The following is a 25,260-nucleotide window of genomic DNA, read 5'->3' as shown; positions in this document are numbered from 1 at the left end:
CATACATCATTGTACTTATACAATGCTATTTTGTACTTAGACAAACATTGTCTTTAAATAAATCACAGTTCCCAAATTAAATGCAGAAGGTAGATATTCTTGCTCAGACAGAAGACTAAGTCTCTATATAATATATTTCAAAGCCCAAGTACATTGGTGCAACCCTTTAAGGCTTCCTAGAGCCTCAATCCTGAGACTGATTTGGTAATCTAGTGACATATGGTAACCCTAACCACCCCTATAATTCAGTTTTCACTGTTAATGATTTATGGACTACTTCACATGATCTTGAGAAGACCAAGGGAGTTAAGAGCTTTACAAATATTGAAAAAATACACTCCATTTCCTCTTCCAACACCTAGGTCACCTCTGCTTCACTGTTTCCTAATTATAGAAACTAGCTACCCATTCACTTTCTCAAAATATAGAGACTCATTTTTATTTGTTAGGATCTCAGAATGGATTGAGCCAATGGACGATGTTATCTCTTCTGAATGATGTAAACTAGGCATTTCACCCCTGTCACACACTAAGTCTCACTTTCATCTTCTTGTGTTACTAAATTTTGTTCTCCACTTTTTGTTCTAGATTTTTGTTATCCACTAGACTGGATAAAATTACAAGACCTAAGCCAGGCACCAGTGGCTATTCATAGCTATTCAGGAGGCTGAGACCATGGATCACAGTTCAAAGCCAATCTGGGCAGGAAAGTCTGCAAGACTCTTATCTCCAATTAACCACCAGAAAACCAGAAGTGGTGCTGTAGCATCAAAGTGGTAGAGCATTAGCCTTGAGCAAAAAGCGCTCAGGGATAGTGCCCAGGCAGGCTTCTGAGTTCAAGCCCCACCATCACCAACAACAAAAAAAGACATGGATTTGTTGTGGTGAGTCAAGAATAACAATTATACAATCTAGTAGTAAATTGTTAGAACAAATTAGGTAAAAATAGAAAAACCTTTTATATTTTTTAGTCCTTACAAAACATTGTAAGCATACTGCTTTATTGTTCTGTAAAAATACACTTTGAATTTTTGAATTAACTGATCATCTCTGTTCTGTTTCTACAATGATTTAGTTGTTGATTCATTCCTAGGTACAGTTGATGACTTTATTGTACTCATCTAATAATTGTAGTAATTTCTGCTCAAATAGTAGTAACTTTAGAGTTTTTTTAGATTATTATATCATTATATGTATGCATATACATGTATTCATGTATTCTTTCTAATGAACCATCATTTATTTTAAATATAAAGAATATTCATCATTGCCTTCCTGACTTGGTAGAAAATCAGATTGGAAGGAACTCATCCAAACAACTCCTATTTAACTGTCTATTTGTCAATAGTCTTTGAAGGTAAAAATACAATAATTTGCTTCCAGTTTCAGATCTATCAGAATGGGGAAGTCTAAAAGAATGTCAGTAAGGTTGTAATTAAACCAGGGAATATGTAAAAATGTTTTAGTTGAGATAACTAGAATCACTAACCCATTCACATTCACTAACACATTCACATACTCTGTCTGGTTTTAAGGGTGAAATCATTTCCTCATCTCACTATCCAGCTTCTCTTACATTTCACCATACCAGTCCCAAATTCCAAATTTCAGACTAGAACTCTTTCCTGGTGATAGGATAGGAGTCACTCTAATGTCTTAAAATAAGCTATTACATATAACTTTTCATTTGAGCCCAGAAATCAAAATTGCTCCCATACACCTGATTTCGCTGAGCCACATCACTGTTCTTTCAATCGAACCAGAAGGCTGGATGTTATTCTAGATTACTGCTGGCCTTCACAGTTGACATGAGATTAATTACCAAATACCATCACTTCTATTCCTAAGCAGATCTTGAAGGCAAGTCTTCTTCTTTTTTTTTTTTTTATTATGCTACTGGTCTTTCCTTACTTGACATTCATCCCATCTTCTACTAAACACAATAGATCACTCGAGTGATCTTCAGAAAGCATAATATTGATCCTGGCTTTCCTTCTTAAAACTCTTAATTGTCTTATCAGTTTCAGAATAAAGATAAACTACTTTAAAATGAGACAAGGCCCATTCATCACTTTGCCTCTCCTCAACCTTTGTGAAGCTTATTCATTTACTACATCTTCAAAACCTGAGTAACCACTATGCTTTCGACATGAATCTAGGGGCGGAGGAAGTAAAATGCAGAGAGAGAAATGTCCTATTTTCTTAATTCACAAGACAATTACCCATTGTTCCCTTTGTCATTATCTTGTCTGAAGTAGATATTATGATGGAATCTTCACTCTACTCCCATGATTGGCTTAGGTCTCTAAGTCCAAGCCCATTCCAGTTGGTATTTTAGGAGGATGGTTAGACAAAAACTAATCGGAACCAATGGAACCAAATAGAACCAATTCTTGTCTTGAGCATTTAGAATAGAGTGCTCCCTTCAAATATGAAAAAAGAAAGAATGTTGCTTAACTGAAGTTGACCGTGAAAATATGTTATAATTACTAAGGGAGCTACATAAAGAAGAAATTCATAATAAAGATGACAGTTTATAATGACATAATTGAACTCCAAAATCAACTACTTTAGGGTTTGCCCTGTCTATAAATGCATATGAGATAAAGCTCGGTAGTAGTAATAGCATAACAAATGTACTTATTATTTAACAGGAGATATTTCAGTACAAAATTTCAAGTTGTTCAGTTTTCATTAGACCACAAGCCATTCACTAATTAGCTTACATTTATTACTTACATTTAGTTCTACAATGACTCTAGTACATAGGAAGTTATATTTCCATTGTGTATTGAAAATTAAAGCTTGGACAACCAGTGATCACATAAAATTTAGCACTATGTGCTAAATTTTGAATCTATGCCTTGATTAAAATTCCATTGAGCTTAAAATTGTAATTCCAGCATAAAGCCTCTCATTTACAAAAATTAAACACATAATTGGAACTTTTCTGTACTAGTTCTAGCCATTTAAGTTAATGTCTGTGTGTAGCATTTTCTAAATATACTTAATGTGTTTAGTAAAACTTTTTAGCCTAAATTTAATTAGTAATCAAAGAAAATTGTATAATATAAATGAAAAATTCAGTTCATGGATCTATTCACCATACATGTACTGAACATTTTTAGGTTATGAATAGGGATTTTAAACAAGGAAATCATGACTCCTGCCTTCAAGGAGTGTGTATTCTGAAAAACCTTCCTCCTAAAATTACAAGTGAAAAGAATTATTAAATAAGATTAGTATATTCTCCTTTTCTCTTAATATGATTATCTTGCTGCACAAGCATATTACTATATCTGAATAAATACAAAACACTTAAATGACATGTGACATGTTTTATTTTCAGTAAAATTTTTGCTGATGTTTACATACAAAGCTATCAAAATAGGAAAAGTATGTTTCAGTTTCACAAAAACTTACCTTTCTTTCTGATTGCTCAGTCATCAATCTAATTTCTTCATTATTTATTTTGATCATCTCAATTGTCTTCTATTAGTGAAATCTTGCCCATTTATTAGGAGAAGAGCAAAGTGAATGCATTTGAACTAGTTTTTGTATATATTTTTCTCTGTTATCTCAAGCATTGTTTCTATGGCTTGTGGTCACAAATGCTCAATTCTGAAAGAATTGTTCTCTCTTAGAATAACTTTTGCTCACTGAATCATCCCCCACAAATTTAATAATACACAGACACAGATGATCTCTTAAAGGTGGAGAGATACATAATATTCAATAAATGGTATGCTTGTGACCAAATAAAGCTAACATTGAGAACTTAAGGAATTTAGCTAAAATCAATGCTAAGTAGATTATAGTTCTACAAAGTATAAAAAAAAAAAACTCTGAAAAACAGGAAGTCTCCAAAAATGTATTTTCCCTGTGCTAAGGACATTGAAAAAGAGCACCATTTATTCCTTTGCCTTGTATGTATCATAGACAAAAACACTGCTTAGAGTAGCTCATGTTGAGAAATAATACTGTTATTTTTTTTTCTATAAACTTCTATGTGCTCCTTTCCTTTGGTGTTTATCTTTTAGGCCATGATATTCTTTGTAGGTGCTTGTTATAAACCTCTCCAAAGATTCTCACAAAATATCCTGAGGCTATTTACTCATGCCTTGCACCCCTCTTTTGTGTTCCTTCTTCTACAGTGATTTCTTCTTCCTTTGCTTAGGAGGATATTTGGGGATCTTGTGAAGGACTGACCAGCAATGAAGTGAACAGTATTCAGGGTTCTTTTTCCCCCTCCATGTCTGACAATTAGTTGCAAACCAACTAATCAATAGCATAAAGTCACTACTGTTAGTGGCTGGCCTCAGGAGCCCCTGGTGTTTTTCTGAGAGTCCACAGCCAATACTTTTTACTTCTTGAAAAAACTCTGAAGCGAAGGGCAGTGCATGGTGGTAACGGAAAGTGGTGGCTGCATTAGCTTGCTGACCCTTAAGAGCTTGCCTTTCTCTTCCTTCTGATGGGATGAACAGAACCATTTACTTTTATCTCTGGGTATTTTTGTGCTACTTTTAGTCAATGGCCATTATTCCTATGAAAAACCCAGAACCAGGAGTCAAAAAGACATAGTTTCTGACAGCTGTCCATTATGTCTCTGACAGGTTTGTTCCTCCATATTTCCAAATAAAGTTGATAAAGTTTTTTAAAGTGACCCCATATAATAAGGGTTACCTTCCATACCTATTGCAGGACAATGTTTAGAGATGTTCCAGAAACAGAAATCTACTCCAAAACTTGATCAATACCTTCAAGGGATTATTTTGTCCTTCAGGTTACAATTCTTGGGACTTGAGTTTTTTGTTTATAGTCTTTCACCCTATGACCAGACATCAGTGTCTTCTTCTTTTGAGTTGAAGTTGCAGTGTGGGTCAGTTTGATTGTTAACCCTTGTTAGTTAGATAGTAAAAAAAAAAAAAATCAGTCCCAAACGAGTGGTTGAAGTACCAGTAAGGGGTAGCATGAATATCAAAACAAAGTATACAGTTGAAGAAGAGTAAGACTTGACCTAGACCAGAATTTGGAGCTGGTAACTAAAAATAAAAAACCAATGCAGGAAAATAATGAGATCTGTGAAGGAGGGATCTTCTATATTTAAAGATATATAAGGACAAATGAGATGAGAAAGGAGACTACTATTGAGAAAAATGAGGAACTACCTTACAGATTTATAAGGGCTACAACATATTAATAGCTCCATTTGACTGGCTCCACCTTCTGCTTTTGAATATGTCCTGAAGAAGTCAGTATTTCTCATGCTTGAGAAATGGTGTTTGAGAAATGATTTCATCCCCCTATTTGTTTTCAGTGTAAAAGTCTTCCTATTGTTGACTCTGCTGGCTTTACAAGGGTGATAATAATCCAGCATGAATACTTTCTTTGTTCCCGTGCCATTGGCAAGTTTCCCCCTTCAGTACTTCTGACAATGTCACCAGTTACTCATTAGAACTGGTTTAGTCATCTGCTGTTAATGCTTAATCCCTTCAAGTTTGATAAGAATTCATAATTAAATAATTTAAATTCATAGTTCCTCTCTTATTGAGGATAACTAGCTTGCAGCTGTCCAAGAAAAAATGTATATAAATAAAAAAATGGAAATGTGCTGAGGGAAAATAGACCAAGTATCTGCTTAGCAGTTGATGAACATATATTTTATAAGTCCAGTATCTCTGCAATAAACAGCCAGAAGGATGAATAATGTACTGCTCTTTGACAATATAATTTTACGCAAATATCACAAACAAGGGATGAACTGAAATGGGAAAACAGTGTCCATAGTCATTGTCAGTTTTTGTCAGCTCTTTGTGTAGTGTGCCTGAATACACTAAACAAATGACCTATTGAATACAAGATAGGATATTATGCCATTAGAGAGGCCAAAAGATTAGCATACAAGGCAGGAAAAGAACCATGAAAAGTATCTGTCAATTCACCTGCTCTGCTACAAAGGAAATACTAGCTCTATGTTATATGGAGAAGTCCTAGCAAGAGAAGAATTTAAGATGGTGAGTTCTAATCAACATAGCATTAAAACAAAACAAAACATGACGAGGGAAACATCCTATTCAAAGTGCCCATTTACTCAAGATACCAGAGTACACTTTATCCTAGCCCAAGAAATTAAGAAACATCAACATTTTATTAGTTACAGCGGGTGGTTTTATAAAGTACATTATTTTAGAAGATTTATTCCTAAACAAAACAACAACAACAACAACAACAAGTCGTTTAAATAGGGATATAGGTGGACCTATTGCAACAATGAGATGTACAAATCGTTATGTCCAAAAATGAACTTTACAACTTTGGCGGGGGAGGGGGGGTGATGGGAAGGGATGGGAAGGGGAAACAAAGGAGGAGGCAACAAAGCTTGATAAGAAATGTACTCATTATCTTGCCCATGTAATTGTAACCCCTCTGTACAGTATTTTCACAATAAAAAAAATCACTTATGAAAACTCTTATAAACTAGTCTAAAATTTATCATTCCCCACAATGAAATCAACCCAAACACTGGCATTTAAATTAATAGTGGAACATATTTAAATTGATGGCAATCTCCACTGCACAAAAATTTTAATATGTTCCTTGCTCTGAAAAAAATCTTATGATAGATATCTGGAAAGAAAAAGACTTGGAAAAATTATATTAAATGAAGTAAGCCAAACCCAAAGAAACACAGGCCCCATGGTTTCCCTTATTTGCAATAACTACATATGTCTGAGACAAGCAGAAAAGGTCAGATAAATTGATGTTAGGTGAAATGAACCCAAAGATAAGTATTCAAATGTTTTTTTTCTTTCATGTGATTGTTTCTAACATATTTATAAGATTATTTTTTGTTGCTCCCTCTCCCACAATATAACCCCTGCTTTCACTGTATTTGATGTTGTTCACTGTATTTGTTGTATTTGATGTATATAATTTGTGGAGGGGAAGGGAGAAAACAAATTGTTTAAATAGGGATACAGGTGGACCCATTGCACCAAAGCGAACTTTACAACTTTGTGGGGAAAGATGGGGGGGGGGGGAAGCGGGTGGGGGGAAGGGATAGTAAGGGGAAACAAAGGAGGAGGCAACAATGCTTGATAAGAAATGTACTCATTATCTTGCCCATGTAATTGTAACTCCTCTGTATGGTATTTTCACAATTAAAAAAAAAAAAAACAGTCTTCCCCAAACTGGTGGGATATTGCAGGATAAATTTATGTATTATTAAAATGCAAAGCTGGTACTGTTGCAGTTTTTAATTTAGAAGCACTCCCTCCTCCCATGGTTATGTATGATACAGAATAGAGAATGCACGATATAGGAAAACTGGTACAAAGAATTTGTAGGTTTCTAACAGAATCTCACATTATAATAGACTTTTTCTCTTTTTTCCTCTTAAAATGGGCATCTTTTCCCCCTCCTGACGTCAAGTAATAAAACCTACCCCAACAGAACTCTTATTCCCCATGAGTGATATAAACACAGCTTCATACCAATGACTGTGATGCATCATAAATTCAAAATAAATTAGTGGCCATTAGGCCACAGGCTTCTCATCATTTGTAGTATAAATGATGCTTAGACATCAGGCATTACTGGAACTGCCTTTCAGCTAAGGAGCGATATTGATATTCTTTAGCCAGAAGACATTAAAATGACTTGACAAAATATACCGACGTCAGGAAAGATGTAACACGTTATCCTTGTGACCCGAATATTATTGAGGTTGCCTGGTAGCAAAAATATATTTTTTTCTTCCAATATAAAAAAACAATGTCTTTGAGATAGAAGTTAAATATATCTCAAACCAAAATGATTTTTCAGATTCCTAGTAGAGATACAGTATTTATACCTGCTGCACTCTTTGCCACAAATCACAAAGAGAATGTCTAAATTATAATCATGAGCCATAAGAGATGATTTTGCCTTCATTTTTGCATCTGTTTTAAATTCCTTTCAAGATTATTTAGGTAATATATTGGGCTTTATTGGTGTCATAGGAAAGGAAACTTCAAGTTGAATTTTAAGAAACAAGAGGGTAAAACATTAATTTATGGATTTATAGTCATATTTGAGAATTTAATATGTGTATATCTTTATTAACCTCTGCTCTCATTTTTTTGTGTTTATTTCAGTACTTAGACACGAACTCAGGACCTTGGGCTTGGCGTTTTGGCTCAGAGTTGGTGCTCTACCACTTGAGCCACATCTCTACTACAGATTTCACTGGTCGGTTGGACAGAATAGTCTCACAGACCTTTCTTCTTGAGTTGATTTCAAATTATGATCCTCAGATTTCTGCCTCCGGAGTAGCTAGGATTATAGGCATGAGCCACTAGTACCCAGTTCTTTCATCATTTTATTTTTTTAATGTTACAGCTGCTTAATATTATTGGCATTAAAAGAAGAGAGAATGACAATGATATAAATAATCAAAGCCCCATACCCACATTATCCATGATAATCTCAAAGAAGCAGTAGGTATACTTGTGGCTCTAACCAGAGGTTCCCACAATAGTCCATTGATTTCTTCAACAGCTAGATAGTCAACTTGGGACCAAGATTTCCCAGAGCAAATTGCACAGTGAGGAAGTAAACTTAACTTAAACTTAACTTAAACAGAGGCTGGGAAGGTGGCTCAGTAGTAGAGCGCTTGCCTTGCATACCTGAGGCCCTGGGTTTGATTCCTCAGCACCACATAAGCAAAAAGCAAAAAGCGGGAAGTGGTGCTGTGGCTCAAGTGGTAGAGCGCTAGTTTTGAGCTGAAGAGCTGAGGGACAGTGCCCAGGTCCAGAGTTCAGGCCCCATGGCCAGACCCAAAATAAAAAAAAAATTAAGTGTTCACCTCCCAAAGACTTAGTTGTGGCTTTCTTGTGTGAGAAACTCCAGGATTTAAAAAATTTACCAATAAGAATAAGTTATCCATTGTCTTGACAGTGAAAGCTAAAAAGTGATCTCTTGCACCAGCTTTTGTAGAAAGTATCCTTCATCTGACACAATTTCATTTGCAGAAATTGGTGTTGACAGGAAGTGGGTCAGGAGACTCTTAACTGTCTAGGCTAGAAGTCTTAACTAGTTCTTGCTCAAGGATGAAGTCAATGTAAAGGAATGAGTGGGGTGATGAAATATCTAAAAAGGGAGGCGTTAGTATGGAGTGTCATTTGAAATTGTATAAAGTCTGTTAAAAGGCAGCAGCCAAATGAGAATCCTGGGCATTTGGGAAGATTAATTGGTAGAGGAAGAATGAAGTTGGAAATTTTCTGAGAATAGAAAAGACAAAAAGATGAGCCATTAATAAGTGACAAAAAGGCCTTACAAGGTGATCTTCTTGCTTATGAGAATTTTCTGCTACATGGAAAATGCTGGCCTTATCATTCCTCAAATTCACAAATGGCTTCAAATGCAAACGTGTTGGTACTTGTTGAAGCATGTTATATGCTTTGACATGCTTTCCTAATGTACTGGATACCAACATATTATTACAGGAAATATCTGGAGCCAGAGAACCAAAGCTGAGTGAGTGCTAACCCTCTTCTGACTGGCCTATCACAATACATTTCAAATTCATATTACTTCCGGTCCCTCTCATTCCCAGGATTCTCTACAAAACCCACCACCTAATATTCTACTTTCACTCATTACCTTTTTTATGGGTGACTATGGAGTTCTTGGGTGTTGTTTGTTTACTTGGAGTTTTGTTTTGCTTTGGACAGCATGGGTCTTTTTTGAGTGTTATGGGTAGTAACAAAAAATTAGTACATTTGAATCCCTCTCAGTTACTTACCCCACACCTAGATACTTCAGCATTCAAAAATGGTGCAAGTTCTCCAGCAGCAACTCCATCTTTGCTCTTCCATCCTTTTAAAATAAATCCCTAAAGTCTTTGTGCTTCTTTGATGTTGTTTCCTTTTACTTTTTCTCTTACTTTTCTTAGACAGGATCTTACTATGTTGCCCAGGTTGGTCTCAAATGGGTAATCCTCCCATTTCAAATCTGCTACATATCTTCCTACCTGGTCTCCCATGTTGTGTCCAGCTTTTTGAAGCTAGTCTATCATACCTGCATAACCCTTTCTAACCCTCTTTCTCTCATTTCCTTTTTTACCTACCCTTCATTTTTCCTGTGTTTACAGTAGAACATCTACTTTAAAACCATAACCATAACCAGGTGCCGATGGCTCAGGCCTATAATCCTAGCTGCTCAGGAGGCTGAAATCTAAGGATTGCAATTTGAAGCCAGACTGGGTATAAAAATCCCCATGAGACTCTTATCTCCAATAAACTATTCAAAAAGCCTAATGTGGCGCTGTGGTTCAAGTAATGGCCTTGAGCACAAAGAGTCTCATGGACAGAGCCCATGCCTTGAGTTCAAGTTTTAAGTCCAGCAAAAAGAAAAAAAAAAAGAAAAACACAAAATACATTTGTCAGTGTACAAGATTTGAATATTCTATCTTCCAAAAGAGTTTAAAATACTATCTATACTTTAAATATACAGGTATATTTAAATATGGAAATATTCTGAATGATGTTATTAATTTGTTAATAAAGTATTGCTTAAATGAAATACAGTCCCTATAATGTTTAAACGGACATCCTGTTACAGTGGTTAGCAAACAAGTATATCTAAGGACCCAAATGGTCTCAGCAACTATGCACAGAGGTCTATCCCACAGCACAACATCTACGTACTTGGTAACTAGCACATCAAACTAGCAAGTTTAATTGTAAGTCATTTTATCTATAATTGCTAAAAAAAAACCTAGAAGCTAACATGTTTTCTTACACACACACACACACACACACACACACACACACACACACACACACACACACACACACACACACACAGAAAATTCATCTTAAACTTAGGGCAATAAGTTTAGTTTTCAGAAAGTCACACAATACGTTGCCTGGCTGCTTTGAAAGGTGAAAAGCGACCTTGATTCCTCACATTACTCTTCATTTCACTGTCACCCAATCCTCTGTGGAGGAGAGATGCATGCAAGAGCTCTATTCCATTCAGAACCTAAGCGAAGCTACTCTCTGATAACATTGCCTTTCAGACGTTCCTGTTCTAGAGTTTTCTTGCAAAACATATCTGACTGCTTATGAAGTTGGGTGGAATCTACAATATTAAAGTCCTATAAGTGCTGGGATATAGCTCAGTGGTGGAGTTCTTGTTTAGCATGTGCCAGGTTCTGGGTTAGATCCTAGCACCACAAATTCATATGGAGTAGACAGTATGCATACGTATGTAGTTTTCATCTTGACAGGAACATTTTTATTTTTGTACATGAGCTTTACAATATTCACTTTGTCTAAGTAGTACATATCCATTACATGTTCTGTATACAGTATATATACATGCAGTATATACATATATACTGTATACAGAATATATAATATCCCTTACATATTCTGTATACAGTATATATGCAATGTGTATATATACTGTATACAGAATATATAATACATATTTACTATGTATTCATTTTATCATTATGTCTTCCCTACACAAAAGGGAAGAAGAGCAATAGGAATCAGGGGAGGAACAGCTTACAGCAAGCTGATATTGTTTCAGAAGTTTGTGAAGAACAAGGAGGAGGAGGAGGAGGAGGAGGAGGAGGAGGAGGAGGAGGAGGAGGAGGAGGAGAAGGAGGAGAAGAAGGAGGAGGAGAAGGAGAAGAAGGAGGAGAAGAAGAAGAAGAAGGAGAAGAAGAAGAAGAAGGAGAAGGAGAAGGAGAAGGAGAAGAAGAAGAAGAAGAAGAAGAAGAAGAAGAAGAAGAAGAAGAAGAAGAAGAAGAAGAAGAAGAAGAAGAAGAAGAAGAAGAGGAGGAGGAGGAGGAGGAGGAGGAGGAGGAGGAGGAGGAGGAGGAGGAGGAGGAGGAGGAGGAGGAGGAGGAGGAGGAGGAGGAGGAGGAGGAGGAGGAAGTAGTCAGAATGCATGAATATTTGCTTTGTATTTATACTCTGACCCTAGAATACCTAAGTTATATTATAGAATGCTTTGATAATCAAAACCTCTCCCCAGATGTCCATTCTTCATATGATAGGAAAGATTTCAGTTTAAGTGCATTCTTTGTTGTTTGCATACTAAAATATCAACCTATTATAAACATTTCAAATCATCTCTATCCAATCGGGAAGTTTCATCACTTTCCTTTCTACTAATGAATCTTTTAACCATTATGGCTGCTTTTTTATTTCCTCTTCTCTAACAACTGTTCCTATCTCTGTTGCTAACATTATCCCATAGATTGAATATTTGGGGCTTTGACTTCTTCATAACTGGATGGAACTTCTTGCCATACACCAAAAATTTCTCATCTTTGTACATCAATATCTAGCTATACCTCAGCAAATAGCAGGAAACTCAATACATGTTTGTAGTACATCAGAAAAAAATATGAAGCAATTTGATTTCCAAGACATTTAGTTGAATTCTGAGCAATCACACCATTATTGAGTTACACAGCCAAATTACACCCTACTTTGTCAATATCTTATTGAATCATTGTTACAGTGTCGATAATGATCTGCTTATTCCTTCAAAATTATTTATTAAATACTTACTATGTTTAGGCTATATCTACTAGCACCAATACAACAGTGAAAAGAAAGAAATAAACCAAAATCTTTGCTTTCATAAAGTTTGTAAAATTGAAAGTTTACACTCCCACTGTGCACTGCCTAATATGGTAACCTTTAGCCAACTGAACTTTTTAGATTTTTTTTAATGATTTAAGATGAAATAAAATAAAAGCTCAATTCCTTATGCAAACTGGCTTCATTGCAAATGCTCAATTAGCTGCCTGTGGCTAGTTTTGAACATTTATTGGGCAACCAGATATATAGGATAGTTTTATCATTAGAGACAGTTCTATAGGCAAGCACCATACACATTAAAAATAACTGAGATAGTGACGTTATGGAGGGGAAAAACTAATGCAAGATCCAAGGGATAGAACTGCATGGATATAGTGTAGAAATTTTAGAGTAGTCCCAGGATACCTCTATGGGAATGTAAAATTTGAGTAAAGATCTGAAAGAATTTCTGGCAGAAAGAAAGCAAAGCCATCCATAGATATATATAGATAAGGGGAAAAATTATTCCAGGTAAAGGGAATAGTCAGGAAACGCTGTGAGGTGAAACTGTGGCAGGTATAATCTAGGAACAGTAGACAGACAGTGCAGCCTGAACAGAATGAGCAGGACTGGAAGTATCTGGAACAAAGTAGGGAGGAAATGGAGTGTGGGAGGTACTGATCATGAGGTGAGAAACCTCAGGTATGTTGAACACAATTAGCCTTTTAGATTATAGGATTTTACTAGCAGCGATTTTCAAATGCATAATAGTCTACAGTGGTGCTTTGGACTAGGTAATAGCAGCAGAAATGGTAAAAATAAATAAATATGAAATATTGCATATACTTAGAAGATACCAACAAGTATATCACCTAATTTAGGTCTGAAGAAAAAAGAGGGTGGGGAAGAGGGAAGAATGTGTGGGCCTATGTAACATATTTGGAGTCAATTTTTTTTTTTTTTGGTCAGTCATGTGGCTTGGACTCTGGGCCTGGGCGCTGTCCCTGTGCTCTTCAGCTCAAGGCTAGTGCTCTACCACTTGAGCCACAGTGCCATTTCTGGTTTCCGAGTGGTTTATGGGAGATAAGAGTTTCACAGCTTTTTCTGCCAGAGCTGGCTTTGAACCGTGATCCTCAGATCTCAGCCTCCTGAGTAGCTAGGATTACAAGCGTTAGCCACAGGTGCCAGGCTTGGAGTTGATTTTTAGAAGATAAAATGTTGGATGTGTCAACTTAGAAATGTTTGGTAGGTATACTAATGGCAACATTGAAAAGAAGCTTTATATGCAAGTCTTGAACTCAGGAGAGGTCGGACTGTGGACACCTTGAGAAGGTATTAAAGTAACAGAATAGGAGAAAAAGTATGAGGCTACCAACCCCTAGGCTCCATTCTAGCAAAATACCTCCTCCAAGCTGCTGATAACAAGGCCTATGCCCACTCGATCCAAGCCTAGGGTTCACTAAAAAGCCTTGAGCCAGGCCAAAACTCCATGAAGGAAGGCTCTCAGATAAATTCCTGTAGCTCCACATGCCAAGACTGCTCGGTGGATACAGGTGCCAGGCCTGAGTCTTCAGAACCAGTCAGCAACTCCCTTCCTGTGGATACAGGCTATAAGGCTCAATGCTGCAGATCCAGTTGCCAGGTTCCCACACCTGGCAATCCAGACACCACACCAACCCAGCCAGGGACTCTCCCACAGCAAGTCTGCCCTCACCCCCTGCCAGACGCCAGGCGGCAGAGTCCTTACTGGTAATCAGTCAGTGAAGAGCTCTCCCAGACAAAGGCAGGCTGCAAAATCTGGAATAAATCCTATTTCTTCAATCTGTAGAGCCCAATATTAGGCAACAAAGTGCAAGAAGGAAAAAAAAGGGTGGGGGAGCATAATGCAACCAAATAACACAATAATCTCCCAGTAGCTGACCTCACTGAACTAAGGATACATGAACGGCTTGATAAAGAATTCAAAATAAGAAGAAAAATGATGCTTATCGAAATGAATTCCAAGAAATGGAAGCAAGTTTTTTTTTTCTTTTTTATTGTACTGTTTGCAGTTCTTTCTTTCTTTTTTCTTTCCTTTTTCCCTTGGTTTATTTTCTTCTGTCACTGTTTTTGATTTCTGTTCCCTTCGTCTGATTTGGGGTGGGGAAAGGGAAGCAGAGAAACTGTGGGACAAAAGGTGACCCAATTCAGCAGTGCACTAGACACTATGTTGGAAACGAACTATACAACTTGGGGTGAAGTCAGAAAGGGAAAAACTGGGAGAGAATGAAGGAGGGGGAAGACACTGTTCAAAAAGAAATGTACTCATTACCTGACTTATGTAACTGTAACCCCTCTGTACATTACCTTTACAATAAAATTTTAAAAATTAAAAAAAATAAATTCAGGGAATTTCAAGAGGATAAACAGAAACAATTCAATGAAATCAGAAAAAAAATGACCCAAACTAGAAATTTAGAAGAAACTGAAATTACTTTTTAAAAATCAAACATAGAAACTACTGGCCAACCTATGGGAGAAATATAGGAGACAAAGATAGCCAAAAACTAAGAAGCTAGTGAACTAAGAGGTGATTAGATGATGATGGTGGTGGTGATGATAATAATTTGTATTCTATGCATTACCCTTAAAACAATAATATAAAAATACCAAAGCAACTGGCTTAGAATCCATAATTTCCCCCACATCATCAAGATAGTACTGAAGCTCACAAAGAATATGTGACATGTTTAAGGCAATACTTAAATACTTAAATAGGTCATCCCTAATTCTATATGGCTTGGAAGCTTATAAGGTTAGACTGTATTTTTATTTTAGTAACAAAACAATTTCACACTATTGAGGATAATCCTTTTCTATCACAGAAAGGGATTTATTGCTATTAAAGGGGAACTAATTATGCCTTCAAAAGATGAAAATCTATTTTTAAAAGAAGGCCAAAGTCGTAAGTGTGTTTTGGACAGAATAAAATGACATGATAATACATTTTATTCAATGAGAAATATACAAGCCACAAATAATGTAAGAAAATTGCAAACAATAACAAATTGATGGGCCTCCCAAAACTGTGACTTTTGGCAAGGAAGCCATATAGCTAGCACATTGGCGCTAAACTGATGAGATTAGAAAACAAAAGGTACAGCAGTGAAAATTTTTTGTCACGAAAACAGAAAATGAATTTTACAATCAGCCTGGCCATACATCCTGCTTGCAAGATTTCTTTGGAAGATCAATATGCTATCTTATTTAGTAAATTCACAATACAATAATCCCCGTTACAGGTGGATTTATATCTAGATCTATCACTAATGAGTTTTTCTAAATTTTATTTGATTCTGCTATAAAATTTGGCTTAATTGATTTTTAGCAGCATCATAAATTCTATGGAATATTATTACCTTATGTTATGAAATTGGCCTTTTTAAAGCTCCCCCTGAACTTAGTTTTCTGTATCCTTTCTCATTAAATATTTAATATTGCAGAATTTACTGTACATGTCTACACACATAATCCATACCTTTCACAATTTCATATTACTTTTATGTATCTCTTCTTAGATTTGATATTATCTTCCTATAAAGACCAATCTGATTTGCCTGTCTTGCTAAAAGAGCTATTCTGTACTTCCAAAAGCTCATAAATACATGTTTCTCATTTAGGTCTTATGTTTTGAATTCTCTCTGGCTGCATGATGCTGTACCTCTTGGTGTTCATTTGGTGCTTAACCATTCTAAGCAAAAGGTGAAAATCGTAACAGCTTCTTAATATGAAGGACACTCATACCACACAATTTTCATTAATCCATTACATTGAAAAGATAACTAACAAACAGAGTAAAAGGGACCCTGAAACTTAAACGTAAAACTTGAGCTAAGTATTGACATTTAGACGGTCAGTGCTTTAAAAAATATATATTTGCAAAAGGTAGTTAAAGTACTTTGAAAGATGTCCATTTTCCCTCATTTCTATAATCCTTTAAAGTTGAGCTTAAGATCCTTTCTTACTTGCCTCCCTCCCTCCCTCCCTCCCTCCCTCCCCCCTCCCTCCCTCCCTCCCTCCCTCCCTTCCTTCCTTCCTTCCTTCCTTCCTTCCTTCCTTCCTTCCTTCCTTCCTTCCTTCCTTCCTTCCTTCCTTCCTTCCTTCCTTCTTGTTTACTTATACTCATTTCCCCAAGTTTGCACCTTACAGATGCTGTCTACATCTTTGGGTAACTGGAACATTACGCTACCATAACCAGCTTTTGCTCTTAAGATATCATCTTCTGCATGGTTCTTTTTTGTTGGATTTTAGCAGGAAGAGGTGAAACCCAATTAATGGACTACAGAAATATACATAAGTGGAAACAAATATGGACATCTTGTGTATAAGGAACTAGACACAGGAATATTGATTAGTTTTCCAGACAGTAAGTGGTAGCGTTGGGATCCAAGCACAGCAAAATCCTCTATTACTAAACCTTTACTCATGCCATGCCATGGTACACCTTCTCAAAATAAATGAACCCAAAGATATGTATTCAAATGTTTTTTTTTTCTTTCATGCGATTGTTACTAACACATTTATAAGATTATTTCTTTGTTGCTTTGTATGTCCCTCCCCCACAGTATAACCCCTGCTTTCACTGTATTTGATGATTTGATGTCGGTATAATTTGTGGAGGGGAAGGGGAAAAACAAATCGTTTAAATAGGGATACAGGTGGACCCATTGCAACAATGAGATGTACAAGTTGTTATGTCGAAAAACGAACTTTACAACTTTGGTGCGGGGGTGGGGGGGGCGCGGGAGGAGGATGGGAAGTGATGGGAAAGGGAAACAAAGGAGGAGACTACAATGATTGATAAGAAATGTACTCATAATCTTGCCCATGTAATTGTAACCCCTCTGTACAGTATTTTCACAATAAAAAATGAAAAAAAACAAATGAATACATTAAAAAATTATAAAATAAATATCAAAAATTGGAATTTCTTGTATGTATTCTGGACTGAGGCTTGAACTCAGGGCCTCAAACTCTCAATTGGCTTTTTTACTCCAACCTGGCACTGTACCATTTGAGCCACATTTCCACTTCTGGCTTTTTATTGGCTAATTGGAGATAAGAGTATCTCAGACTTTTCTAACTGCAGGTCTCAGATCTCAGCTTCCTGAATAGCTAGAATTAACGATGTGAAATCACCAGCACACACTAAGTTTACTTTTTAAGCTAGTAATTTCTGAAAGTTTTGATTGATTATATCTTGAAACGGGAACATAAGTAGAAACTTAAAAGCAATCATCAAAAACTCCAAAGGAATAAATAAAATAGACTGTCAATGGAAAAAGAAACACCCTTGCTTGGGGGATAGGGGACAACAATAACAACAATAACAAAAAAAAAAACGAAGTTCTATTTGTCATGTCATAAATAATTCATAAATGTCATGGAAGTAAAAGTAGTCTTTAATTCAATTTGGGTCTTCTTAAATTCAATCTATGATAAATGCTTATGATGCAGCTAAAGCAACAAAAATTACAAATATTCTGTAAAATATGTTTTTCTCACCACTACCACTGACTTTGTCCCTGATTATTTGCTGTCAAATATAAAACATAGCGAATAAAAAATATAAAAATATAAAAATTAAATATAAAAATGAATATAAATATAATTTCATTTCTTTAAAAATAAATTAAAAACATTTTTCTAATAGTTGTTCAATATAAATTATTGTCCCAATCAGTGAAATTAACAGTAAAATTAAACTGACCAAATAAGAGATTATAAATATGTACTTAAAAGAGTAAATACAAAATATTCCCCAAGTTCCTCCACATGGAGATTTTAAAAACTTTATCAAGCACAAGAGAAACCCTAGTTAATTAGAGAAAATAGTTTCACAAATAAGTATGCTAAGCTAATTCTACATAGATATTTTACCTGAATTTTGTTAAATATTCCTGGTCCCCATGAGACGTTTGGATAGTTAATGATAACCTCTGAGTATTGAAGGACTTTCTAAATGAAGTTATTAAAATTCAACTACTTGCATATTTCAAAGAGATGGGGGAAAGCAAAGGTTGTCCTAAACCAAAAATGTAAGAGGAGGATTTAAAAAGTTTCTAGATCTTCTTTAATCTGAGTAAGACTTATTTCAACAGCAGGTGCTATAGTCCAGTTCTTGTCCTCAATTCAAATAAGCAGATATCTGCTTTTTGTCTTACATAGATTTTTCAACCTTCATTGCCAAAACACATACGATTCTTTTTTGCCAGTCCTGGGGCTTGAACTCAGGATCTGGGCACTGTCCCTGAGCTTCTTTTGCTCAAGGCTAGTACTCTACCACTTGAGCCACAGTGCCACTTCTGGTCTTTTCTATTTATGTGGTACTGAGGAATCGAACCCAGGGCTTCATGCATGCTAGACAAGCACTCTTATCCACTAAGCCACTTTCCCAGCCCCCATTTCCTCTGCTCACCACAATCATGACAGCTTATACCCAGCTGAAATAAAATCTCAGATGCTTTGAACTTACATTATGTTTTTTGTATTCTTCCTAATTGAGAAGACTAAATGGATACCTTAAGTTCCTTAAAGATGATTACTGGGTTTTTTGTATGAATATATGTCATCAACATGAACATTAAATTAGGTGGCATGCACAGGAAAAGACACACTAAATCACCTCCATTCACAAAGAGTTCTCTCTAGTCCTTTCCTCCCTTTGGTTCGTTATCTAGATTTCCATTCTTGTCTTATTTCCAGATTGTTTTGACTCATCTAAAGAGGAAAGATGAAGTACACCTGAGTTCTACTTGATGGTTTTATTCTTTCTCTGCTTTCCAAGACTGCACATTTCTTTCCTGGAGTGCTGGGAATATATACAACTGGTTCCCATCGAAGCTTCTGATTCAGTCATTGATTTGTGTAAGAGGTGAGGCCGGAGTAGAATGATGTGTGCCAAAGAAAAGCTATACATACCCACAAACTAATCAGAATAATTCAAGATGTGGACCCTCAGTTTTCAAAAATCCATCCGAACTTCCACAAAAGCTTTCTCCAGCCGGGCGCTGGTGGCTCACGCCTGTAATCCTAGCTGCTCAGGAGGCTGAGATCTGAGGATCGCGGTTCAAAGCCAGCCTGGGCAGGAAAGACCGTGAGACTCCTATCTCCAATAAACCACCAGAAAACTGGAAGTGGCGCTGTAGCTCAAGTGGTAGAGCGCTAGCCTTGAGCTGAAGAGCTGAGGGACAGCGCCCAGGCCCAGAGTTCAAGCCCCACGACCGACAAAAAAAAAAAAAAGCTTTCTCCAAAGCCTTATACTTAATATCCAGCTATACTACTTTAAAAGCTTAAAAAGTTGTACTTCTTTTAGAACTTCAGTCAAATCTAGAGTAATGGCACAATAGTTTCTACAATGTATCATAGTTCCTGGGGGAGAGGGGGAAGAGGGAGCATGAAAAGTAACTGAGAGATGAGAAGCCAATCACAAAGAAGAATTCATATAAACTGGCAGCCCCAAACTGTACTCAGCCATTGTGCAGCTAGACACACCTGGATTATCATTCAACAGAATAACAAAGACTGCACTAAAAAAAATCCTCAAATCCCCTTGTCCATCTAAACATTCTGACGTCTGACATGGGTTTTCTGCCCCTCCTTAGCTCTGTTTATGAATAGGGTGGACCACATTGCTTGACCTATTTGCTGAAATTTGCTGGAACTCCAAGAGACCATATGGGTGGCCAGATGGTTTGCTGAAATTTGGTGCCACTATTCAAAGGATGATGTAAGGTATAACCATAATTTGCATTCTTTTCCATCCCTTATGCTTACCTTTTATGTGTTTTTTTTAACTCAGTCATCAGAAAGAGAGATAATACCTTGCTACCAAGACAGATATGCCAGCTAATTACTACCAGAGACCCCAGCCCTGATATCATAGGCCAGGCATTCAGTGACCCCATGGTAGTGATTAATAGATTGAGTGCTAAATCCTAATAAGAGCATCAGATCTCAGGTGTTCTTGAGGCTAATGTAATTAGCATTATGCTGAGCAGAATATTTCAGGACTTGGTGGAGATTCATCACACTTCTCAGTCAAACTAAGTGCTTTATAATGCCATAGTCTTTGAATTTATTTTATGATCATCAACCTCCTAGGCCTCTGTAAATAGAGAATTTCCAAATACCAGATAAAATTTAAATATTTTAATCAAATATTGATTTTTCTACAATAAAGAACCCTTGTGTTATACATAAATTGAGGGGGTTTTCAGAGACGCTTGTTAAAATGCAAATTTCTAGACTCAGTAGAAATTCTGATAAGAAGGGTAGAAGATAAAGACTAGGTCTGTGTATTTTTAACAGGACTTAATATTCAGACACAGAAAATCTGTTGAATATTCTCAAAAACAAAACCATTTAAATGTCAGTAGTAAGACTAATAACTGATGTTTATATTGTTTCTGACAATATTATTTGCACTGACTCGAAGAAAATTGTCCTAAGAAGAAGATAGCTTTAAATGAGCCAATTATTTTGTTAAAAAAATGAAGATAAGCCACAGATATATGAGTATTATTTCCAGCAAATCATATAAATGTCTGAGATCTACATGTAAACATTGATACAGCAGTCAACATTTCTACCTGTCAGAAAAAGCCAAGTGTTGTGTTACGTTTTGGTTTTATTTCCCCACCACCAAGGGAAAAATCAATGAATAGCAGAATTTCTTCTACAATCCTTGATTTTACTCCCTAGCAGAGGGAAACATGCAAAACATTTCAGCTCTGATAATTGAGGACTTGGGGAAAATATTACAAGGACTTTTAATTGGATTTCACTTGGATATTGTCAATTACTACCAACTATTTTCATAAATCTCGTATTGCTATCTTTTTCTCTCTTTTGATAGTACTGCAGCCTGAACTTGAGGCCTCCCTTTCCCCCCACCCCCACCCCCCCGGCCAGGTTTGACTGTGATCCTCCTACCTTCATAGACATGTAGCACCTTGTCCATTTTGTTCTTGGGTATAAGGTCCCTCTAACTTTTTGCCCACACTGGCCTTGAAAAGTGTTCCTCTTAAAACATCTCCTAAGTAGTAGCACAGCTTTTGTAGAAACAACCAGATATAAAATATGTTTATCTGTTTATTTTATTCATCCATTGCCCTAAATATTTAAATTTTTCAATATGTATAGCTATCAAACTACCATTTTATTTATGAATTTCAAGAGTTTTCTTTGGTGCTTTTTCACATGCATACAGAGAGAAAGAGAAAGCATTTATTTTTAAAGAATATGAATTTAATGAAAACATGTATACTTGATCAATCTGTTGATATTTGAGAAAATCAAAATGATATGAGGTTAAATTAAAATTACTCCACTCTTGATGCCAGTGCTTTTAGATATCCTGCCAGAAGGAAGAAAGTTGCTACAGTCATATAGCAAGCTATACAATCCCCATTATAATTGTTGAAAGGACATTCTTAGAAAGCATATTAGAAGCAGAAATTTTATCATTGACATGGACAAACAGCATTTGACACTGGGATAAAAATATATATTTAACTTAACCAATCCTGTGCTGAACTGGTTTAATCCCAAAATCCACAAAAGTGGAAATGCACACAACAGCTAACATTAACACACAACCACACAGAGACCATAGGATTCACCCTGGATTGAACTTTTGTACCATTCTGTGACTAAACAAAACAGCTTGGTGGGAACAGGAGAAATTAACACTGCAGGGAAAGGATATGGCATCAAGTGTGCAGGCTTGGTTTAGGCCTGGCTCTAACACTCTCCTTATATAAAGATGATGACAGCGAAGGGGAAAGAGCAATGACTGATAAGCATCTGCCATGAATGGTCTGTCTCACTTAGGGAAGCTACCTTGGTTTCTCTATTTTTCAACTGCAGAGAAGAGAGCTTAGAGCAATTATGAACAGGTTGTTCAGAGGATCACCTCATTTCACACATTGAAAGTACTGACAGAGACTACCTCAATGGACAGTAAAAACCCTAAATGCTAGACATTATCACAGACACCAGGACTTCTACAATAAGAGCCATACTCACGTTGCTGATGAACAAAAATGGATTTTACATTTAAAATGTTCTGCTTTGTAAATATGGTAAATAATAGTATAAAGATTTCTTTCATCCATTTATCCCTTTCCTTTAAAATAAACTATAGTTTACAATTGGTAGATCTGTCTCTATATAAATGTATATTAACGAGCAAAGATGTATATCTAAAAAAATCACCTAAATCTGCTTTATTAGTTCACTTATTACATAGACTGGACTCTACATTCTTAAAGTACTTTTACTTTTCTTCAAGATATGAACTTATTCTCTTGAAGCTGAGATTTCTTTTATTCAATCAGTTACGTATATCTGGTCAATTAATGACCAGACTTTTGTTAGATTGCATGCAATCATTAAAATATACACTTAGTACACTATAAGGGGAAAAAAGATATGGAACTAGGTCATGTATATGATGTCTTTAAATTGTTTTCTTTTTTGTTTTCCTTCAGTTCTGAGTTGGAATTCAGATCTTGCACGTGTTAGGCAGGTACTCCATCCCTCAGCTATGACGGCTGTCCAATTTAGCTTTAGTTATTTTTTAGAGACGGTCTCACACTTTCTGCCTTATCCTGGCCTTGAACTGCAGTCTTTCTATGCATGCCTCCTGAATAAATAATAAATAAATAAATGGGATTGCAGATGTGCACCATCGTTCTTGTCCCTTAATTCTCATAATCTATACTGCCTCTGGAAGTTACACATCCAGTGAAAAAGTAAAAATTTTAAAAATACATATATTTTAAATAATGACTTTTTTCAAAAGATGTCATTATTTGACAAATTTTATGGCAATGGGTAATTATTTCACATACACAAATTTAAATGTATATACAGACACTTCATTATTCTCAATATCTAGTATATGTCTGAGTCAAGCAGAAAAGGTCAGATAAGGTGATGTTAGGGAAATGAATCCTAAGATATGTATTCAAATGCTTTTTTTCTTTCATGTGATTCTTTCTAACACATTTATAAGATTATTTCTCTTAGCTTTTTGTACCTCATGTTTTGCATAATAGCAAATGCAATATGTGAAAGGGAAAGGGAATCACAGAAACAGAACAACGATGAACCACAGGAACATTGATACTCACTTGACACTATGAGCGATATGAACATCACCAGTTAGGTGGGGAGATAGGAAGAGGTTAAGTGGGAGATAAAGATAGATGGGGTAATAATGATTTTTTTTAATGTACTTATTGTCTTACCTATGTAACTGTCACCCCCCCAGCTCATTGCCTTTTCAATTAAAAAATTTTTAAAAATTAAGTTCTAATTACATTTTTGATTGATTTTTTGGGGGGGTCCGGTCGTGGGGCCTGAACTCTGGGCTGGGCACTGTCCCTCAGCTCTTCAGCTCAAGGCTAGCGCTCTACCACTTGAGCCACAGTACCACTTCGGGCTTTTTTCTTTTTGCTTATGTGGTGCTGAGGAATCGAACCCAGGGCCTCATGCGTGCAAGGCAAGTGCTCTACCACTGAGCCATCTTCCCAGCCCTTGATTGATTTTTTTTTTTAACTGACTCTATAATACAAACTCAGAACTGCAGCATCTCAAGACAGTGCACGCAAAGCACGTAGCATGAATATATACTGTTACATCAGAATCGAGACATTCTCACTCCCGAATTCTACTTTTCTGGAGACTCTTACCTCCTGCATACATAACGGCCAGCATGATGGACGAGATCCACGCGATCTCGCTGTAGGAGGCATGGAAGATTCCCTGAATGTCTTTGAAGAATACTGTGACCGCCTTGGGAAAGGCATATGAAAATCCAATGCAGATGAAAGATGCTCCAACCACAACCCAGCCCCAGCCTCCATCGGGAGGGCTGTGGAGGGGCGGAGAGGTGGGCGGAGGTGGCATTTCCGCTGTTCAGATGGAAATTCAAGTTACCTAGACAAAATAAAAACAACAACATAAAAATAGCTTGAACCTTATTTCTTCCATAGAAAAATCTACAAAAATGATATCACAGAAATAACTGGCTATTATGAACTAAAAATTGAAAGTATTTCATTTGTTTCAGAGGGGGAAAATAAGGCAAAGTTAAGATTTTTAGATCTAAGCTAAGCTGCCAACTAAATAATTAGAGCTATCTCAAATTTATTTCTAGGTATAAGAAAAAACAGAACTGCTATCATATATATATATGTGTGTGTGTGTGTATATATATATAATATAGATATGTGTGTGTGTATATATATATACACACATATATATGTATAGAAAACATATATATATCCACATAAGTGTATACAGATACACACATATATATTTACATATAAATATATATATATATATATATATACTTAAACATATTGAACTTAACACCTTTATACTCAAAGATAAAAGCACAGGTATTCTGATAAATTACAAAGAAGTCAGTAGGAACATTTTGGAATTTTTTCCACTTTCAATAACAATGCTTAAAGTCATTCTTCTTGGATCTGTTTTACTGAATTTCTAGCATTAGAAATTACATTGTTTCACATGAACTACATTCATCACAACACACTTTGAAAACTGGTGCTATCTGTCATTGTATGAATGATTTATTTTATGTAGTTTTTTTATATCGATGGAA

General features: G+C 36.0%; 1 protein-coding gene across 4 annotated transcripts in view; it reads right to left on the bottom strand.

Annotated features, from left to right (window-relative positions):
* Nucleotides 1-25,260, bottom strand: part of Slc16a7 (solute carrier family 16 member 7) — a 144,716-nt gene that overhangs the window by 27,794 nt on the left and 91,662 nt on the right. For all 4 annotated transcript variants that reach the window (XM_069987744.1, XM_069987728.1, XM_069987734.1 and 1 more), the window contains one exon: nucleotides 24,323-24,569. In XM_069987744.1, the coding sequence (XP_069843845.1) occupies nucleotides 24,323-24,539 (217 nt within the window). In that variant the 5' untranslated portion in view covers nucleotides 24,540-24,569. The remainder of the gene's footprint in view (nucleotides 1-24,322; nucleotides 24,570-25,260) is intronic.

Source organism: Dipodomys merriami, unplaced genomic scaffold, assembly GCF_024711535.1.
Source record: "Dipodomys merriami isolate MVZ:Mamm:240054 unplaced genomic scaffold, mDipMer1.0.p SCAF_10, whole genome shotgun sequence".
NCBI lineage: Eukaryota > Metazoa > Chordata > Mammalia > Rodentia > Heteromyidae > Dipodomys > Dipodomys merriami.
Note: the sequence above shows the minus strand (reverse complement) of the source record. Positions and strands in the feature narration are given on the sequence as shown.